This window comes from Pongo abelii, chromosome X (genome assembly GCF_028885655.2).
Source record: "Pongo abelii isolate AG06213 chromosome X, NHGRI_mPonAbe1-v2.0_pri, whole genome shotgun sequence".
NCBI classification, from domain to species: Eukaryota; Metazoa; Chordata; class Mammalia; order Primates; family Hominidae; genus Pongo; species Pongo abelii.
Window position 1 is genome coordinate 10,498,672 of NC_072008.2, and position 16,936 is coordinate 10,515,607.

Sequence of the window (16,936 nt, forward strand, 5' to 3'; positions counted from 1 at the left end):
ATTTTAGGTTGAATAATTTCCATTTATTTGAATAGAGTTGGTAAGTGAAATGCTTTGTCCTGGTAGTCATGTATGAAAAACTGACTTCACTAACGTAGATGTGGCAGATTGCATTTTTGCCTCCAAAATTCTCCCTGCCCTGTATATCCAGGCCCAAATGACTTTGCAGGTGCTCCTTCTAAAGAGGTGCAATATATTTCCCTGTCATGTGGCTTTGAATTTGGTCAAGTGACTTGCTTTGGTCAATAGCATGAGGCTGAAATGACAATGTGCTAGTTGCAAGAGTAGGCATGACAAAACCTTGAGGGTTTCCGTTGACCCTTTGTGTCTGCCACTGCCCTGGAGAAAATATTCCTACGATAGTCTGTTTATCCCAACAGGATGAGACAGGGAACAGCTTTACCATGCAGCCAACACCCAGCCAGTGCAGGAGTGAACCAAGCAGAGATCAGCCAACCCCAACCGACCTCCAACAGGGAAGCTAAGAAATGATCATCAGGATGGTTTGTGATCCTGTATTAGTGTGGCTGTAACTAACTGATGTAGGAGACCTATTCCTAAGAACTCTGGAGCAGCAACACCTCTGAGCAGCTCAGGGTCCGGTGCAGATCTTGGGAAAGCATCCACAGGGATTTTTGACCAGCTGCATCCCTAGGGTGACTGGTTTCCGAGTGGAGTGGAGCTGTTGCTCTGGCTGCATCCTGCAAGATGTGGGTTGGGGAGCAGACCGAGGATTTATGATGCTTGGAAGAATATGTAGGAAAAGGAAGTCCATTTTGTTTTGCAGCTGGTTGATGGCTGAAAATATCTCTTTGGTATCAGGTCCAACTCCCCTCTCTCCTTTTTCCACCCATCAATCTCCACTCCAAATGGAACCTTTTTCCAAACCCCTGGTGACCAGGCTGTCAAGAAGTTTCCTGACTCTGTTGAATTTCCTTCAGTGGTCCCTGGGAGAGGGCTGGGCCCCCTCCACTTCCAGAGGACTCCAAAGCCACCACCCCACTCCTCTTTCAATTGATTTGCAAGTCAAAGGGTTAGTTCCTTTGATCTTGAGGCAACTTATACTTTACCAGATTCTCAAGAAGCAGTTCCTTAATCTTTTTTTGGTCTCACCTCTTTGATAATCTAATAAAACCTTTCTGTAGAACGAAATTCACAAATGCATATACACCCAAACCACAAATATTTGCATAGAATTTCAAGGTAGTCACAGGCTCCCGAAGCCTGTCTTTGAATCTTACTGAATACTTACTCCATCTTTTGAGTTAAAAATTATTCGTGGTATTGTCACAGTTGAAAAATTCACCTTATATGATTTCCATCTTGGGTGCATAGTATTTTCAAGTACACATCAGTGAATTAAATATATATATATATATATGTATGTATGTATATATCTAAAGATAGCTAAAGAGATATATATATATACACACACACATACACACACGCGCACACACACACACACACATATATTTGGTCTTGTGAATTTTCTGTTGCCTCTTTTTTTTTTTTTCCTACCTGCAAACATTTTCGCCAGTGGACTGCCAGATTTGAAAAAGCCAGCTTGAAGCAAGAATGTAATTTAGGACTCATAGAAGGGTTTGAGTGTGTGCGTGTTTATATTTGGAGATTCAGCAGAGCAATAAGAGGCACAATCCATCCCTCCTCCCCAAATTTATTTTCTCTAATTCTTAGCCCTCTGTTTTCCTACCAATTCTCATTTGTATATGATGCAGGAAAACATCCACAAATAGTTTAGTAACATGGGAATCTTCTTACTATATATCCCTTCTGATCTTCCTTCACCTTACCTTTTCCTTGAACATAGCTATAATAAACTCCATACTTCTGGATAATGCCACAGCCAAATATTAGATTTTGATCCAATCAAAGAAGGGTCATTTTGAACTCTGAGTTCTGGGCCCCAAGAGGCCTATAACTCTCTTTAGGTATTTAATATTATTACAATAGTAATAAAACAAAAAATTAGCTTTTCTATTATGTAGGATAGTGTACTCATATTCCTAGATCTTTGTCAATGGCAGTCAGCCACAAATGAGAACAATTAAGGCGTTCAGTAGATTCAAATGAGAATCGTATCAATTTCACTGCTTTTATACTGTTCCTGTTTAATTGAATATGTTACAATAAAATGACTATTGTGGTCAAAGAAAGCAAGTGTAAAAATGTTTCAGTAAACTTTACATCACTGTACAACCCAAAAGCTGGGTTTAATGTGGTGGGGGAACGCTTTCAGCAACATCATAAAGCAGATGTCTGAAATTGCTGAAAACTGTAACTTGGCCTAAAATCCAAAGTCTTAACCCAACAAAGATTTTATGTTTCAGAAACCTTTTCCAAACAAAAAGGGACTCTGACTATCCTGATTATTTTGAAGAGGTCCCTATTTTTTTCCTTGAAAATTAAAAGAACAAAATGTTTATGAAGTAGTAAAATTTCATTGGTTAGCTTTATACTGGGACAATCTACTTTCATGAATACTAACAACTATTACTGTTTAGGTTTACCTTTATGTTATTATTATTGCCAAGATAATAATTGAGAAGTTGATTAAAAATGCCAGGAAAGCAACATTGACAATTTTCTTTTGGGGGCTGGAGTAAGTGGGGTGACTTGGAGTGCACCATTACCGGTGTTGGTCTTACGCCAGCACCACCTAACTTCTTGCATATGGCACTGAGTTTGCTTAAGCAAGACTTCTCTGCCTTGACACCCCACTGTGTTAGGACTCTTGACCAGGTTTTATTCATCTCTTTATGAAACACCCACACAACCATCCTGATTGAAACTTCACTTTTCTCCAAATTCATTTTCAATCATCTTTGAGGGTGTTCCAACATTCAACTCCTCCGACTCAGTTTAAAATAACAATGGAGCTTGGAAAATAATCTGTCCACAATGAAACCTAATTGAGTTTTTTGATTTTATACACTTTTTTCATTCACAATGGGTTAGAAGCATTTCCCTACATAATGTGGCTCATTATAAGATCTTAATTACATCTGGGATTTCAGAGCCTTGTATGGCAACTGTCATCTTGCCACAAAAAAATTATGTGTAAAAATGTCACATGACATGGACAGTCTTAGGAGAGGCTGCACACTGGTTTCTAACATCCTTTGTCACTTCCAACAGACTGGACAGAAGTGAACATTCCTTTCCTTCTCCTCTGTAAAAGTAGTATATGTTTAATAATTTTCATGAATGTTTTCTAAGTGACTACAATAAATTAAAAACAGATAACTACTTAGCCATTAAGGCTTGAAAAAAATGCAGCTTTTGATTTCTGCTAAGAATAAGAATAGGCTGCTGGGGAAAGGACCCAATTTAAGATTTAAAATGAAGCATCAAAAGTAGTTTTAGAAAAAACGTGGCAAACGTTGTAAAATTAAATAAATATCTAGTTATTGATAATTCATTAACATCTATAGTCATAACTCTATTAATAAAAATAAAAAATAAAAATTAATGTCATTACTTTTGCATTTGAATGTATGTATTTCATTAGTGAGGGCCTTTTCGTAAGATTGAAAAAGCTCCATAGATATTATCTAAGTCTCCTTCACTAACGCCAGTTGAAGGCAATTAACTACAATTTATTAGGATGAGTGAAGGAACCACGACCTAGAGACAGTAAAAGATTTTCTAGTGACATAAGGAGCTACAGCCAGGTTTTGAGCATTGTATCTTCTCATTTTCAGTAGAGTTTTACCATTAGATCTTGTCACGCAATACAACACCTGCAAAGGATACTTCTCCAAATAATAGGACAGATTATTTAACAACATTCAAAGAAAGCCTTTCACATAATGATTGTGTAAAAAGCTATCATGTAGATAACCCTGGAAAATTGCAAAATCGGTCTTTCTTTTAAAATGCAATTATGGGGCGAGTACAGTCCGTATTTTTGTAGGAATAATAACTTTGAATATCTATGTGCTACCACTGTGGCAAATACAAGACTAAGGTGTTTACTTTTATTATCTCAACCATGTGAAGTTAAAACACTATCCCTTCTTACAGATGAGGAAACGGATTCGGAGGACATTAAATAATTTGCTCAAGACTGCAGAGCTAGTGAGGTCCAAAGTCAAGATTGAAATCCAGGTCTCCCTTGGTCACTACAAATGTGAAAAATATCTAAGAAGAAAATAATTTGAAAATCTTTGCATCTCGGTTAGCTTTTTATCTGAATGAATTCTTTGTCGCAAATTGATCCTGTAGGCATTAGGACTTCACTATTCTGCTTTAATGGGCATCAAGGGAGGAACACATCCTGATACAAACAACCCGGTGAGAGTATCCCAGTTCAGTCAGCACCAGCAGTTTCACTGTTTTTCTTCCATCCTGGGAGAATGGGCCTTTCTGGCATCTATGCATTAAAGGCTGATAATCTTCACTAAGCCATTTGCATTTCTTTTCTTATGGCAACTGGTTTCTGGGAACAAAACATCTCTGGAATCACCCAACATAAAGTTCTGAGTTCATTATACTCAGTAGTTTCGCTCTTGTTGAATTCTTTTATGCATGACCTTTTTGCATCATCTATTCTATTAATGCATCATGTTTGGTATTATTTTCGATGCACATAGCACAGAAATCAAGTTGGTCACAGTTTAGCCAAGTGAGAAACCCTAAGTTTCAGGCAATAAATATCTTCCTTTCATTTTGGGGATGAGGTGAAGCTCTGGTATTGAGTTAGGGCCTTTTGGCCCCAATTCCTTGCTCCTTCCTTGTAATTTTGTAGGTCTTTGCATTCTCACTCTGGGCTCACCCAGGGGACTTCTTTGACAAACCTCATGTTAGCTAATGTGACACAGACAGGGGCTTAAAAAGAATGTGTGTAATTGGGCCTGCCTTTACTCCTTCATCTCTGCAATCAGGGTGAGAGCAGACTTGAGCTGGATTGTAGGAGGATGAGAGAGATGTGCAGCAGTCGGGTTGCCACAGTTATCAGTCTGCCATGTGAGGGAGCCAAGATCAGCAGGGCTTCCTAGTTGACACTCAGTTGACTCCAGATGCATAAGCAATATGAATTCTACTTAGGCCCTGTGGTTGTTGGCTATTCAGCAAAAGCCAACGGATACAGAGCCCGTCAGTCAAGGCCAAGGCTACATGTACTCCCAAAATGCCCATGACGATTTGATTTAAGAAATTTCAGGAGAGGGCTGGGTGCAGTGGCTCATGCCTGTAATCCCAACACTTTGGGAAAGGTGGGTGGATCACTTGAGTCCGGGAGTTGAGACCAGCCTGGCCAACGTGGCGAAATCCCATCTCTACTAAAAATACAAAAATTAGCCAGGCGTGGTAGCACATGTTTGTAATCCCAGCTACTCAGGAGGCTGAGGCAGGAGAATAATTTGAACTCCGGGGGTGGAGGTTGTAGTGAGCCGAGATCGTGACACTGCACTCCAGCCTGGGCAGCAGAGCAAGACTGTCTGAAATATCTATATCTATATCTATATATCTATATATATGAAAGAATAAAAAAAGAAAAAGAAATTTCAAGAGAGACATAACCATCTGAGGAAGACATGCCCTAGGATGGTCCCCAGGATTCCAACTCCCTGGTATTCGTAACTGTGTAATATGCTCTCCTTAGTGTAAACAGGACCTGTCACCTGCTTCTAACCAACAGAATATGGCAAAGGACAAAGGTCTATCACTTTTATTACTCCTGTTTTTATATTACATTATATGATAAAGGTGAAGGCGAAGGGAGTTTACAGATATAATTAAGGTCCCTAATTATTTGATTTGGAGCTCATCAAATAGCAGATTCTTCTGGGGGGGTCTGACCTAATCAAGTGAGTCCTTTAAAGACAGGTTTGGAGGTGACAGATTTGAAGTAGCAGACTCTCTCCCTTGCTGGCCTTGACGAAGCAAGCTACCATGAATTCCACAACCACAATGAAACAAATTTGTCAACAAATGGAGGGAGCTAAGAAGTAGATTCTTCCTTAGTTGAGTCTCCAGATGAATGCAGCCCAGCCAACACCTTAATTTCAGACTGTGACACCCTAAGAAGAAGACCCAGCTCAACTATGCCAGAATCCTAACCCATGGAAACTGAAATAATAAGTGGGTATTGTTTTAAACTGCTAAGTTTTTGGAAATTTGTTTCACAGCAATAGAAAACTGGTAGCACTTTTCCTGAATCAGACGAAAATGATTTGAGAGAAATATAGCATTTCTCACATGGGCCAAGAACCACTCTTTTGGTATAAAATAACTCCAAATGTTTTCTTTTTCTGGTTAGACTATTCACTCATCAACAGACGTTGGTTCTATCAGTCCTCTATGTATTTTCAGAGAACCTTCCCTTGGTGTTTTACAATGAATCATCTCTCCATTTTCTACCTGTTCTTCTCAGACCTTCACGTGCTTCTTTTCTCTTACCTTGGAATTTCTGATCATCTTTTGAATTTCATCTTCTTCAAGTTTGATACAATCCCCGGTTCAGTTTATCCCAAATATGCTAGTGATATTAATCACAAAATATTGAGAAAACAATTCCTTAAGTGAAGACAAAATACATTAATTATATTCCCCCCTTTTTGTTGTGTTTTTCCTTCCATGCTACATAGTATAGCAGTGTGTGTGGATCAGTGTGTTATGGTCTCAGTATTTAGCATGTAATCATGTAGATATTATACATTTACCTTGTTTTTAGATTAGGGTTTCTCAACTTCGACATTACTGACATTTTGGGCTAGATAGTTCTCTGTTGTTGGGGGATTTCTTGTGCATTGTGGGAGATTTCCCATCTTTCCTCACTTCTACCCACTAGATGCCAATAGCACCCTCCTCCTAGGTTTTGAGAACCGAAAGTCTCTAGAGACATTGTCAAATGTCCCTTAGGGGGCAAAACTGCCCTTGTTGAGAATCACTGCTTATATGAAGGAGTGACTATTTAGTATGATCACAGATTAACTTGTGTTTCAGGTTTATGGTGAAGCACAATCAAGGTTTAAAATTTTACTAGACTTTAATTCCATGTTAAGTTTATGGTATATGTAGCCAAGATCAGTGAAATATAATAAGCTCATACAGCTGGAAAAATGCATTTAAAAATCATGTCATCTCTCTGAAGGGCAATTTGGCAATGTCAAGTAAAATTAAATGCAAATAATCTTTTCCTAGAAATTGCACCTCAGGAGATTATACTACAGATATAATTCCCCGTGTGTGGAAGGAGAGATAGTCAAGGATATCTTGAACATCCTTGGGGATATTGGGGCATTGTTTGTAAGGGCCAAAGATTGGAAACAAGCTAAATACACATCTATAGAAGATGCGATAAATAAATTAGAGCATATCTTTAAAATAGGATATGATACTGCCTCAAAAAGGAATGAGGCAGTTCTTTATTTGTGCTGAAATGGAATGATATCTCAGACATAATATTTATTGAAAAAAACAAGGTAAAGCATTGTGTATGATATGCACATATAGAAAAATATTTTAGAGAATTAGTATTTCTTTATGATTTGCAGTAGGGCATATAGAGTCAGGAATGAGGAATGATACCAGAAGAATTCAAAATCCTAGAAGGAGAGCAAAATGTTACTAAACCATTGCTATACGGTCCTTCTCCGACTTGCCCCAAAAAGCACTTCAAGTATCTGAGGACAGTGATGATTTTTTCCCAGGGAAATGGGCCAGATGCAGAGAAGCCTTCCTGGAAATTATCTTTTCCTTTCCATCTCTGATGCTGGTGCCATTTGCAGGTCCTGGCTATTTCTGCCTCAGTGAATTACTATGAAACTTCCCAGCTGATGTCTCTGCTTCTAGTCCTGCCCTGTTCCTCTCCACTCTCCACAGTGCTCCTGAGTCACCTTCTAATTATACCTCTGATTACACTACTGGCATGCATGACTCTCAAGCCCACAGGGTAAAATCCAAACATGGTATGGCCTGGGTAGCCCTCTGCAATCTAGCTCTTGCCTGTGAATTAGGATTAGGTGACTGAGGATTAAGGATTAAGAACATGTGCTTTTTGGAGCTAGGCCAATATAGGTTTGAGCCCTGGTTCTATTTCTCTATCTTCATTTCTCACTGTCTCCCTTTCCTCACTTACCAGCCAGGCTTAATTAGGCAAGACCTCCCAATATGCCCTGCTACGTTACATCTTGATAGGTTTGCTTATGACGACATAGCTGTCCGGTACAGCCTTAACTTGCTAAAATGCACCCGCTTTTTTTCAAGACTTAGTTTAACCACAACTTCCCCCAAGACATTTTTGTCCCACTCACCATTTCTGACCTTTCTGTATTCCCTACTGACTCAGGCAGCTTGCCAGAGCTGTTCTTGACATTTCATGACTTTCTCCACTTTCATTTAAAAATTACACATTCTTGGTAAATGGCAAGATTTTAATAAAAGCTTCCTCCAAGACAGGCCAATTATAGGGTAGAAGGTGAGGGAGTTGAGGAGAGGAAGTTGGAGAAGTTGGGGAGAGTGGATATGAGGAAGGTAGGGGGAGCCATTTGTTGGTATGCGTCATTTATACTTTAGACCCTTAGAACTTGGTGTATTTCTGCATCACTCTTTTAATTAATCCTAAATCAAATTTCTATGTTAAGCATCGTATGACTCAGAATTACTTGTGCTAGGAAAGAACAGTTTGTAGTTAAGAGAGAAAAGGTTTATATAATAAAAGCACATTAAATTGATATGAATTTATTCAAAACATCTCTTTGTTGAAACATGACTGCTATTCTATTCTGTTCTATTTTGACATATTGTATTTTTCTTTGTTAAAGAAGTTTCAAGCTTGCTCCCGTGAAAAGCCATGTCTTCTGGTCCATTGCCATTTGCCCAGTTCAATTTAAATAACTCTGTGGGTTGGAGGACTGCTTCCTCTATTATCATCTCTGTGGCCTGCTACTACTGCTATTTGAAATCACCAAGTTATCTCTGATGCCAGATATCAAATAGGCCTCAGTGAGAGGGGGCACCTCTAATGTTTCAGGTAAGGTTGGAAATTCTTCCCAAGTGGGGCCAGTTACTAACATTTTAAGTGATGGGCCCAGCTCTCCTCTGAATGGGACCAGATATTTAACATTCTTTGGCTATTTATTTTATTAAATCCTTTCTTTTAAAATATGTGAAGTAACACTCAGGAAAGTACATAAAACTAAATGTATGATAAAATGACTAAAGCATGTAACTTTCACCTAGAAATTGCCATTAACCCCAAGAGCCCCCGTGTATTTCTTTCCAGTGGTGCCATTTTCCCTATAATCCTGGAGGCAGCCATCATCCTGACTTTTTATTTTTATTTTTTTGAGACAGCATTCTCACTCTGTTGCCCCGGCTGGAGTGCTGTAGTGTGATCTCTGCCCACTGCAACCTCTGCTTCTTGGGCTCAAGCCATCCTCCTGCCTCAGCCTCCTGAGTAGTTGGGACTACAGGTGTGTGTCACCACACCCCGCTAATTTTTGTACTTTTTTTGTATTTTTTGTAGAGATGGGGTTTCACCAGGTTGCCCAGGGTTTATAGTTTTAACACCTATGAATGTTTCTTTAAGCAAAATAGTTTATTTTGATCTTTAAGTTATGAACCTCTATGTGGATTAATACTATATATATATTATATATCTTTGTTTCTCTCTCTATATATATATATTTGTTTCTCTCTCTCTACATATATTTTTTTCTGGCTTCTTTCCCTTAACATCCATGTGGTTTGCTAAAGGTCATTAATTTTCATCAATATTTAGCCAGCCGTTTTTACTAGTGTAGTACAAGTGAGTGCTATCACTTTCTTGTTCAAGAAAGACAAGTCAATAAATATTGTGTGTTCTTTCCTTCCTTGTCTTCCTTTGATGTTTAAATTCAGGAATGCAATCAATCTGAAGAAAGCCACCAAAGAGAGAAATAAATAGGCCATGAGATACTCACTAACGACGTTGGCTTGTCCGGTGAATATGGTGTACTGGAGCTCGTAGGAGACCACACTGAACTCATCATCGGAGGTCCAATGCACAGTGATGGTGTCATACGAAGCTGTGCAGAGCTCTTCTCTAATTGTGGGAGGGTTGGGAGCTGTGGGGGTCAAGAATGCTTATCAGTGAAAAAGCACACACAACTGGGATACCATTTCGGAGGAGATGTTTGACAGTTAAGCAGGTCTTTCTCAATAGGTCCATCAGGACTACTATTCCTAGAGATGGTGACCCCAATCTAAAGAATATTTGATTGGCTGGTTATTGCTTTTGTTTTTAATAAGGAGTGTGACTAGAGTCAGCCAGTATGGACTTTCTGTGTTTATCATGAGATCATGAGAATATGTTTGGGAGGTTAAACAAATAATACTTTCTTGTGCATGAAGGAAAACTTGTCAAATAAAAAGTAAACAAGATAAAGTTTCATAGTTGCATTCACTTTGGGAGGCTGGCTAACTTTTTCAGTAAAGGCCTTGATGGTAAATGTTTCCAGCTTTGTGGGCCATACAGTCTCTGTTGCAACTAGTCAACTCTGCCATTGTAGCATGAAAACAGTCACAACTTATACATGTGGGCATGGCCAGGTTCCAATAAAACTTTATTTACAAATATAGGTGGAAGGTCAGATTTGGGCTGTAACCCAAAGTTCACCAACCCCTGACCTATTAATACGTGGTGCCAGATACTTATATATTTAGGCACCCAATTGAAAAAATACTTGTTTGTTATCCTACAAAAAATCAGCCACATAATTGTTTGAATTTTTCTTTCATTAGATGTTTCGATGACTTACATAAAAAAAAAAAAAGAACTTACTGTCCAGCCCTATTTTCTTCTCATTTCTCAACTCATGCGATATTTCAAATTCAGAAGACCATGATTAATAGTCAATCATACCTAAAAGGTACATTTTCCTTCCCCAAGGAAAAAACTTTTTTTTGGCATTTGGTTAATTTATCATTGTAGAAGGCTGCTGTTTTATTTCTTTAACACATTCTGGAGCAGAGAAGTCTAAGTCCTACCAAAATAATGAGTTTAAAATGACTTCTACTGAATTGATTTCAGTAACTGGTTTTATGAGAAGAGTATGTGAGCAAGGAAAATATGAGAAAATGAGTGCTTTGCATTGTAAATAATATTTTAGAGGGAGGGGTTGGCAAACTGTGACTGTGGGCCAAGTGTGGCCCACTGCCTGTTTTTGTAAATACAGTTTTATTGGAACAAAGTCAGATTCATTCATTTATGTATTGTCTATGGCTGCTTTGGAGCAACAGCAAAGTTGAGTAGTTGTGGCCATATGGACTGCAAAGCCTAAAGTGTCTACTCTCTGGTGGTTTGCAGTCAAAGTTTGCTGACCTCTGGTTTAGAGAATTGATCCAGGGCCTTTACTTCCACTCTTCTATCCACTAGAATCTAACTTCAAAAGGAGAAACATACCTGCACTCTACAAACTAGGAGCAACCTTTGATTATACTATTTCAGAGTTCTTTCCTGCTCTAAATTATGATTAGAATTGATAAGTCCTAAGCAAACCCAAAGAGAAAGAAAATGTAAATTTAAACTCTGCGTTAGTAGTCTTCACTTTGCTTTTTGAATATACCTCTAGGACAAGTATCATAGAAGCAAGTCTACGGTATTAAGTCAATTAGCTTAGCTTTATCTATTGGTTCTGAATTCCAGAAACATTACTGAGCACCTCCAACGTGACAGGCATGGCATTAAACTGTGCATTAAGACAGAAGGGTTCTACATAACCTTTAAAGCATTCTTTCTTGAATATGTATTTGTACATCTGTCTCCTGAAGTATTCACATGTGAGATTTAGTGTCATGTGGTATGACTTGGATGTGCATGAATCAGTGACACCAATCAGGATATGCACTCCACGGAGGAGGTCCAGCTGCATCGTAAAATGTGCTCATTATTGTCTGTGTGGTCCCTGTTGGTGTGGGATCACTCCTGCATGGACCAGTGAAGAAATACTTACTCTCTCACAATTTAAACAGTTCATTGAATTATTTCTCCATCAACCATTGTAGAAACATTTTGTTCTTTCTGTATTGCAATATACGATTAAATAGAAAGAAAACGTACGTTCAAAATAGGCAAGTAGCTGGGAGACACATGGTAGTAGCCATAATCAGGAAGCAAATGTCACCTCTATGGGTTATTAACTTGACATACCACTTAGAGGCATGTCATAGGAAAAAAAAAATCTTGTTTTTACAATGAGACAGGCTAACCTTATTTTGACTATAAACCCAACGAGTTTGTCCTGAGAAGTCAATACTGAATTTAGTGTAAATGAGAACAGCAGCATGCTGCCAATTTCAATAGTCATGGAATCAGTACCAGAAGTGTTATTTTCTTGTCTCTGTCACAAACACCACCCAAGGAATGGTGGGCTAATACTCCACAAACACTTCATTTCCTGCTTACAAATGTCATAAACTATTTGGACTTGGCAGTATCAGCCAAGCATCATATGTTATGGTCAGGATCGATGTTATGTCTAGAAATGGAATGAATTTGTATTTGGGGTTGACAGCTCAGAAGACATAATAGCAGGTACCCCATATGGCCTTTAGTTTGAAATAAACAGCCATCGGGATGAAATATGGTGTACGTTACAATTCAGTCTAAACTACTTTCACAATTTCCCCTTTAATCAATACTTTTGCATTCCTATAGAGATTAAAATGGGCATATGTTGTTGAAATACTACGAAATAATTATTGGGAAATGGCAAGGGCACATTCTTGTCAATAAGACTGATTCTGGGCAGAATGGCCATGTGCCTAGGCAAATACTTAATTTTCCAGTCTTTTCTGTCCTTGGACATGACCTTGTGACACAGATACAGCCCACCAGACATAAGTGGAAATTTGCTAGGTGGGTTTTCTGATCAAGCTTTTCGTTTTTCTGATAAACAAACTTTGCTGGCAGAGCATTTTGTCCATCGTTTCCCCTCCACCCCTTTCTTTTTGCCTAGAGCTTGAGCACAACACTTGGAGGTGGAGTAGTCATGTTTTGATCATGTGGCAAAAAGGCAACACAATGAAGGCGGCAGAGGAGGAAAAAAGAAAGAGCCTGGGGTCTGAGGTCATCACTGAACCACTGCCCAGCCCTGGAACACAGGCTTCTCTTCTGTGACTGTAATACAAACACTCCTTGATGGTTTAATTCACTGCTAGTTGGATTTTTTGTTGCTTGCAACTAAACTCATTCGCAAATGATATAAGAAAAAGGAGATTTTTAACAGGATGCCATTGTGAAAAACAGCTTAGCTAGAGAAAGTCTAGACCTGCACTGTTCAATACAATAGCCACGAGCTACATGTGGTGGTTTAAATTTCAATTAAATTTAGTTGAAGTTAAATAAAAGTAAAAATTCACTAGCCACATTTCGAGTTTTCAATAGCCCCATGTGGGATGCAGCTAACACTGGATAGTACAGATATAGAACATATCTATCATCATAGAAAGTTTTATTGGATAGTGTCAGTTTAAATAAATCTCAGAGTTAAAAGCTTAAATAGGAGGGCATTATGTACACAAATATTTGAAACCAAGTTTAGTTCCATACGGTAAATGCTTTTTTAGTCAATTTCTTTCTTCCTTAATAGGAGTGGTATGTTTGAAAGAGAGAGTTACATAAGATAAGAAATTTGTGGAATGCCTGCCTGCCTTGCTTGACAATGCAGAAAGGCTAAAAACAGCACATTGGGTCCTCGCAAAGAAAAAATGCTCATCTTCTGGGTACAATGCTCCCTGAATATAGAACTCCTGGCCTTCTATCCACAGACTGTAAAAACAAACATCACACAGTGTTCCCTTTCTCCTGCTCCACCTTGTTCAATCGCTTTCTCACAAACATGTACACACAGAATTGGAACTGCGAAGCTCATGTCACGCTACGTTAGAGACGTGGTCTCCTGAAGGCTGTATGTCTTAAGTGCAGCGCACATCTGGCTTCACTGTGTACACTGTGCTTTCCTGAAGTCACAGGCACTGGTGGCTTTGGCTAACACAAATAAGGTTGTCTAAACAGTCCAAGTTCTACCAGTGAATGTTCTCAGTTCCTGCTTTAGAAGTTGACAGCAAAGAAAAGTTTAGAAGCATGCTTAGGAATAGGAGTGGCCTGAGGTTTTTGTTGTTTTGTTGTTGTTGTTGTTTTTTAAGCTCAACCAAGGGAGAAACAAAACAAAACAAAACACCAACCAGGAAGCACACTGAAACACAGCACTAGGAATTCCAATGTAAATTTGTGACCTTTGCCATGGTGACATTTGCCAAGATAAAATTCAGTCTTTTACTAGAAAGAGCAGAAGTTTTTGGAGTTTGTACAGGTCTCGGCCAAATTCTAATTCTGTCATTCCCTAGTTATCTGATTTCCGGCAAGACGGCTGATCTCTGTCATTTGCAAAATGGGGATTATAATGCTTTACCTCAACTTGTGTTGTGCAAATTAAAACAAGATCACAAATACAAGGAGATGAAGCAGTACAGACAACCAATCAGTTAGCTGCCAATTTTTTCTCTGCTAATGTATTGTGAGTCACTTACTACTGTGATATGAAAAATACCAAAGAGAGATATTATTTTTAGCACCCACACCTTGAGAGTGAGGGAAACAGTGGTAAGTATGCTTTCAATGATTGAGATTCTCCTTTTTCTCCTGTCCCCAGTTTAGTAATGGGCTGTGTTGTTTTGATGAAAAACAAAGGGCAATGCACACAAATTGTTTATGGAAATATTAGTGCCATTCCTAGGTCAAAAGCCCATTCCTCTGGTTATTGGGGAATAACTGATCTGGTGGCAAAGTGTTTATATCACTAAGTGTGCACAATATTAAAGAGAACATAAAAGACAATACCTGTAAGGTAATCCAGACATTCTAGCAATTTCTTCTCTCGGGAAAAATCTAAGGCAAAGGTGTCAAATGTGTCATTGAGGTTGATTTCAGGAATTAGAACCTGGGAGGATGCAGTTGCCATGGAGACTCTGTAATGCAAACAAAACAATGTTTCAGAAATGTCAAGATGACTTTCAACATCACTGCATAGAAATGAAAAAAAAAGGAAAAGAAATATCTCTTAAAAAGTGCTTTTTTACACATGAGTTTTAAGAGGCATCTCAAAATGTCACAACACAGTAACATAAATCAAATGAATGCAAGCTTTAAAAAAAGTGAAGGAATTGGAGAAAACAACAAAATGGCTTGCCCTCTTCCTTTTTACTATCGGGAAAAAAATTCCCTGTGAAAGCAAAAGAATATTCATATTTCATGTTGCTGTGTATTTAACAGTCTGGCCCGGTCACATCTAACCCCAGCAAGAAGCGCGTAGCTCCAGGCATTTCTTCACACATCTGTCTGGGAAACCGTTTGTTCCTTTCAGACACAACCCTGCTCCACTTCAAAGGAGAGTCTCCAAAATTTCAAACTGCATAAAAGGCAAAGTGAATATTAAAAAAGAATGTTTCCAGATATTGGATTAGTTTAATCAATTACTAGCCTCTCTCTAAAATAAACATTAAAAAGGGAGTTTTTTGTCTGGCTCATTTTCTTTCTCTTTGTATTCATTTTCTTGCACCACATTCCCAGCAGATGCTGTGGAAAATATTCATGAGCTTTCTCACAAATTCCCCCAGTGGATGCACTATTTCTCTTCTTCATTTAGGTTTTCTGGTTAGAGTTCTCATGTATAAACTAAAAAGCAAGGCACTAGTGTGTCTCAATCTCCTTCTATGTACTCTCAGGTTCATTTGGAAGGTTCAGTTATTAATAATGAACACTTTGATTCAAAAATGCAAGTGATTCTCTTAAAAACAAGAGAATTGTGGCATGAAGCATACCATTTCTGAGCATATCAAATGATGCTGGACTAGAAATCTTGTTGAGTTTGGTATTTTGTTAAGTTCCATAAACAACACTCTTAAGAGCTATTATATGCGGAGTATTGCGTAGGATGCTGGGAATTTTTGAGGAAAGAAACAACCTTGAAACAATTTAGTACTAAATCTAGTTACTTATTTTCTAATTAAGAAAACTGATGCTCATTTACACAAGGCCACAAAGCTAGCTGGCGGCAGCAAGGAGGAGAATTTCAGATCTGTACTCTTCTATTTCGTCTAGAAAAATTTCAGGCCAGTTACTCCAAGGGTTATATGTCCTTTTGAGTCTCTTAATGGCTCTTAAAGCTTTGGATTTACAAATGTAATATATATTGGCTCTAAAAATTACATCTGTGGGTATATCTATACAATGGGATATTATTCAGCCATAAAAAGGGATGAAACACTGACACATGCTACGATGTGGATAAAGCCTAAAAACATTATGCTCTGTGAAAGAAGCTATCAAAAAGGCCACATACTGTATGATCCATTTGTATGAAATGTCCAAAAAAGGCAAAAATTCATAAAGACAGGGAGTAGATTCATGGTTGCTAGGGGCTAAGAGGGGAGGGGAGATGGGGAGTAACTGCTTAATGAGTATAAGGCTTACTTTTGGTATGATGGAAGTGTTTTGGAACTTGATAGAGGTGGTAGCTACACAACAATGTGAATGTTCTAAATGCCACCGAATCGTGCATTTAGAAGCAGAGTCTCACTATGTTGCCCAGGTTGGTCTTGAACTCCTGGGCCCAAGCGATCACCGTTTGGGAGGCCTTGGCCTCCCAAAGTGCTGGGAATACAGGTATGAGCCACCACACCCAGCCTTAAAATGGTTAATTTTATGTTGTGTAAATTTCACCCATCTAAAAAAGAATATACCTGTAAAATGCTCAAAATTCATAGAAATACAGTTTCTATAGTTGCATCTCTGGCAGATTTTCAGTGTTGTACAGGAGGGAAGGAGAGAGGCTAATCAACAATGTCATAAATGTAATGATACTGGGATTGAAAGATGCAAGTGAAGAGGTATAAGCTCTGGAAACGAGTTTCAAGTGTTTGAATGAGGGTA

General features: G+C 38.5%; 1 protein-coding gene across 10 annotated transcripts in view; it reads right to left on the reverse strand.

The window, feature by feature from the left end:
• Window positions 1-16,936, reverse strand: part of MID1 (midline 1) — a 654,743-nt gene that overhangs the window by 14,311 nt on the left and 623,496 nt on the right. For 9 of the 10 annotated variants that reach the window (XM_063721012.1, XM_054544081.2, XM_054544080.2 and 6 more), the window contains 2 exon segments: window positions 14,846-14,973; window positions 9,927-10,070 (listed from right to left, as the gene is read on the reverse strand). In XM_063721012.1, coding sequence (XP_063577082.1) covers window positions 9,927-10,070; window positions 14,846-14,973 — 272 coding nt within the window. 10 annotated transcript variants of the gene reach the window in all.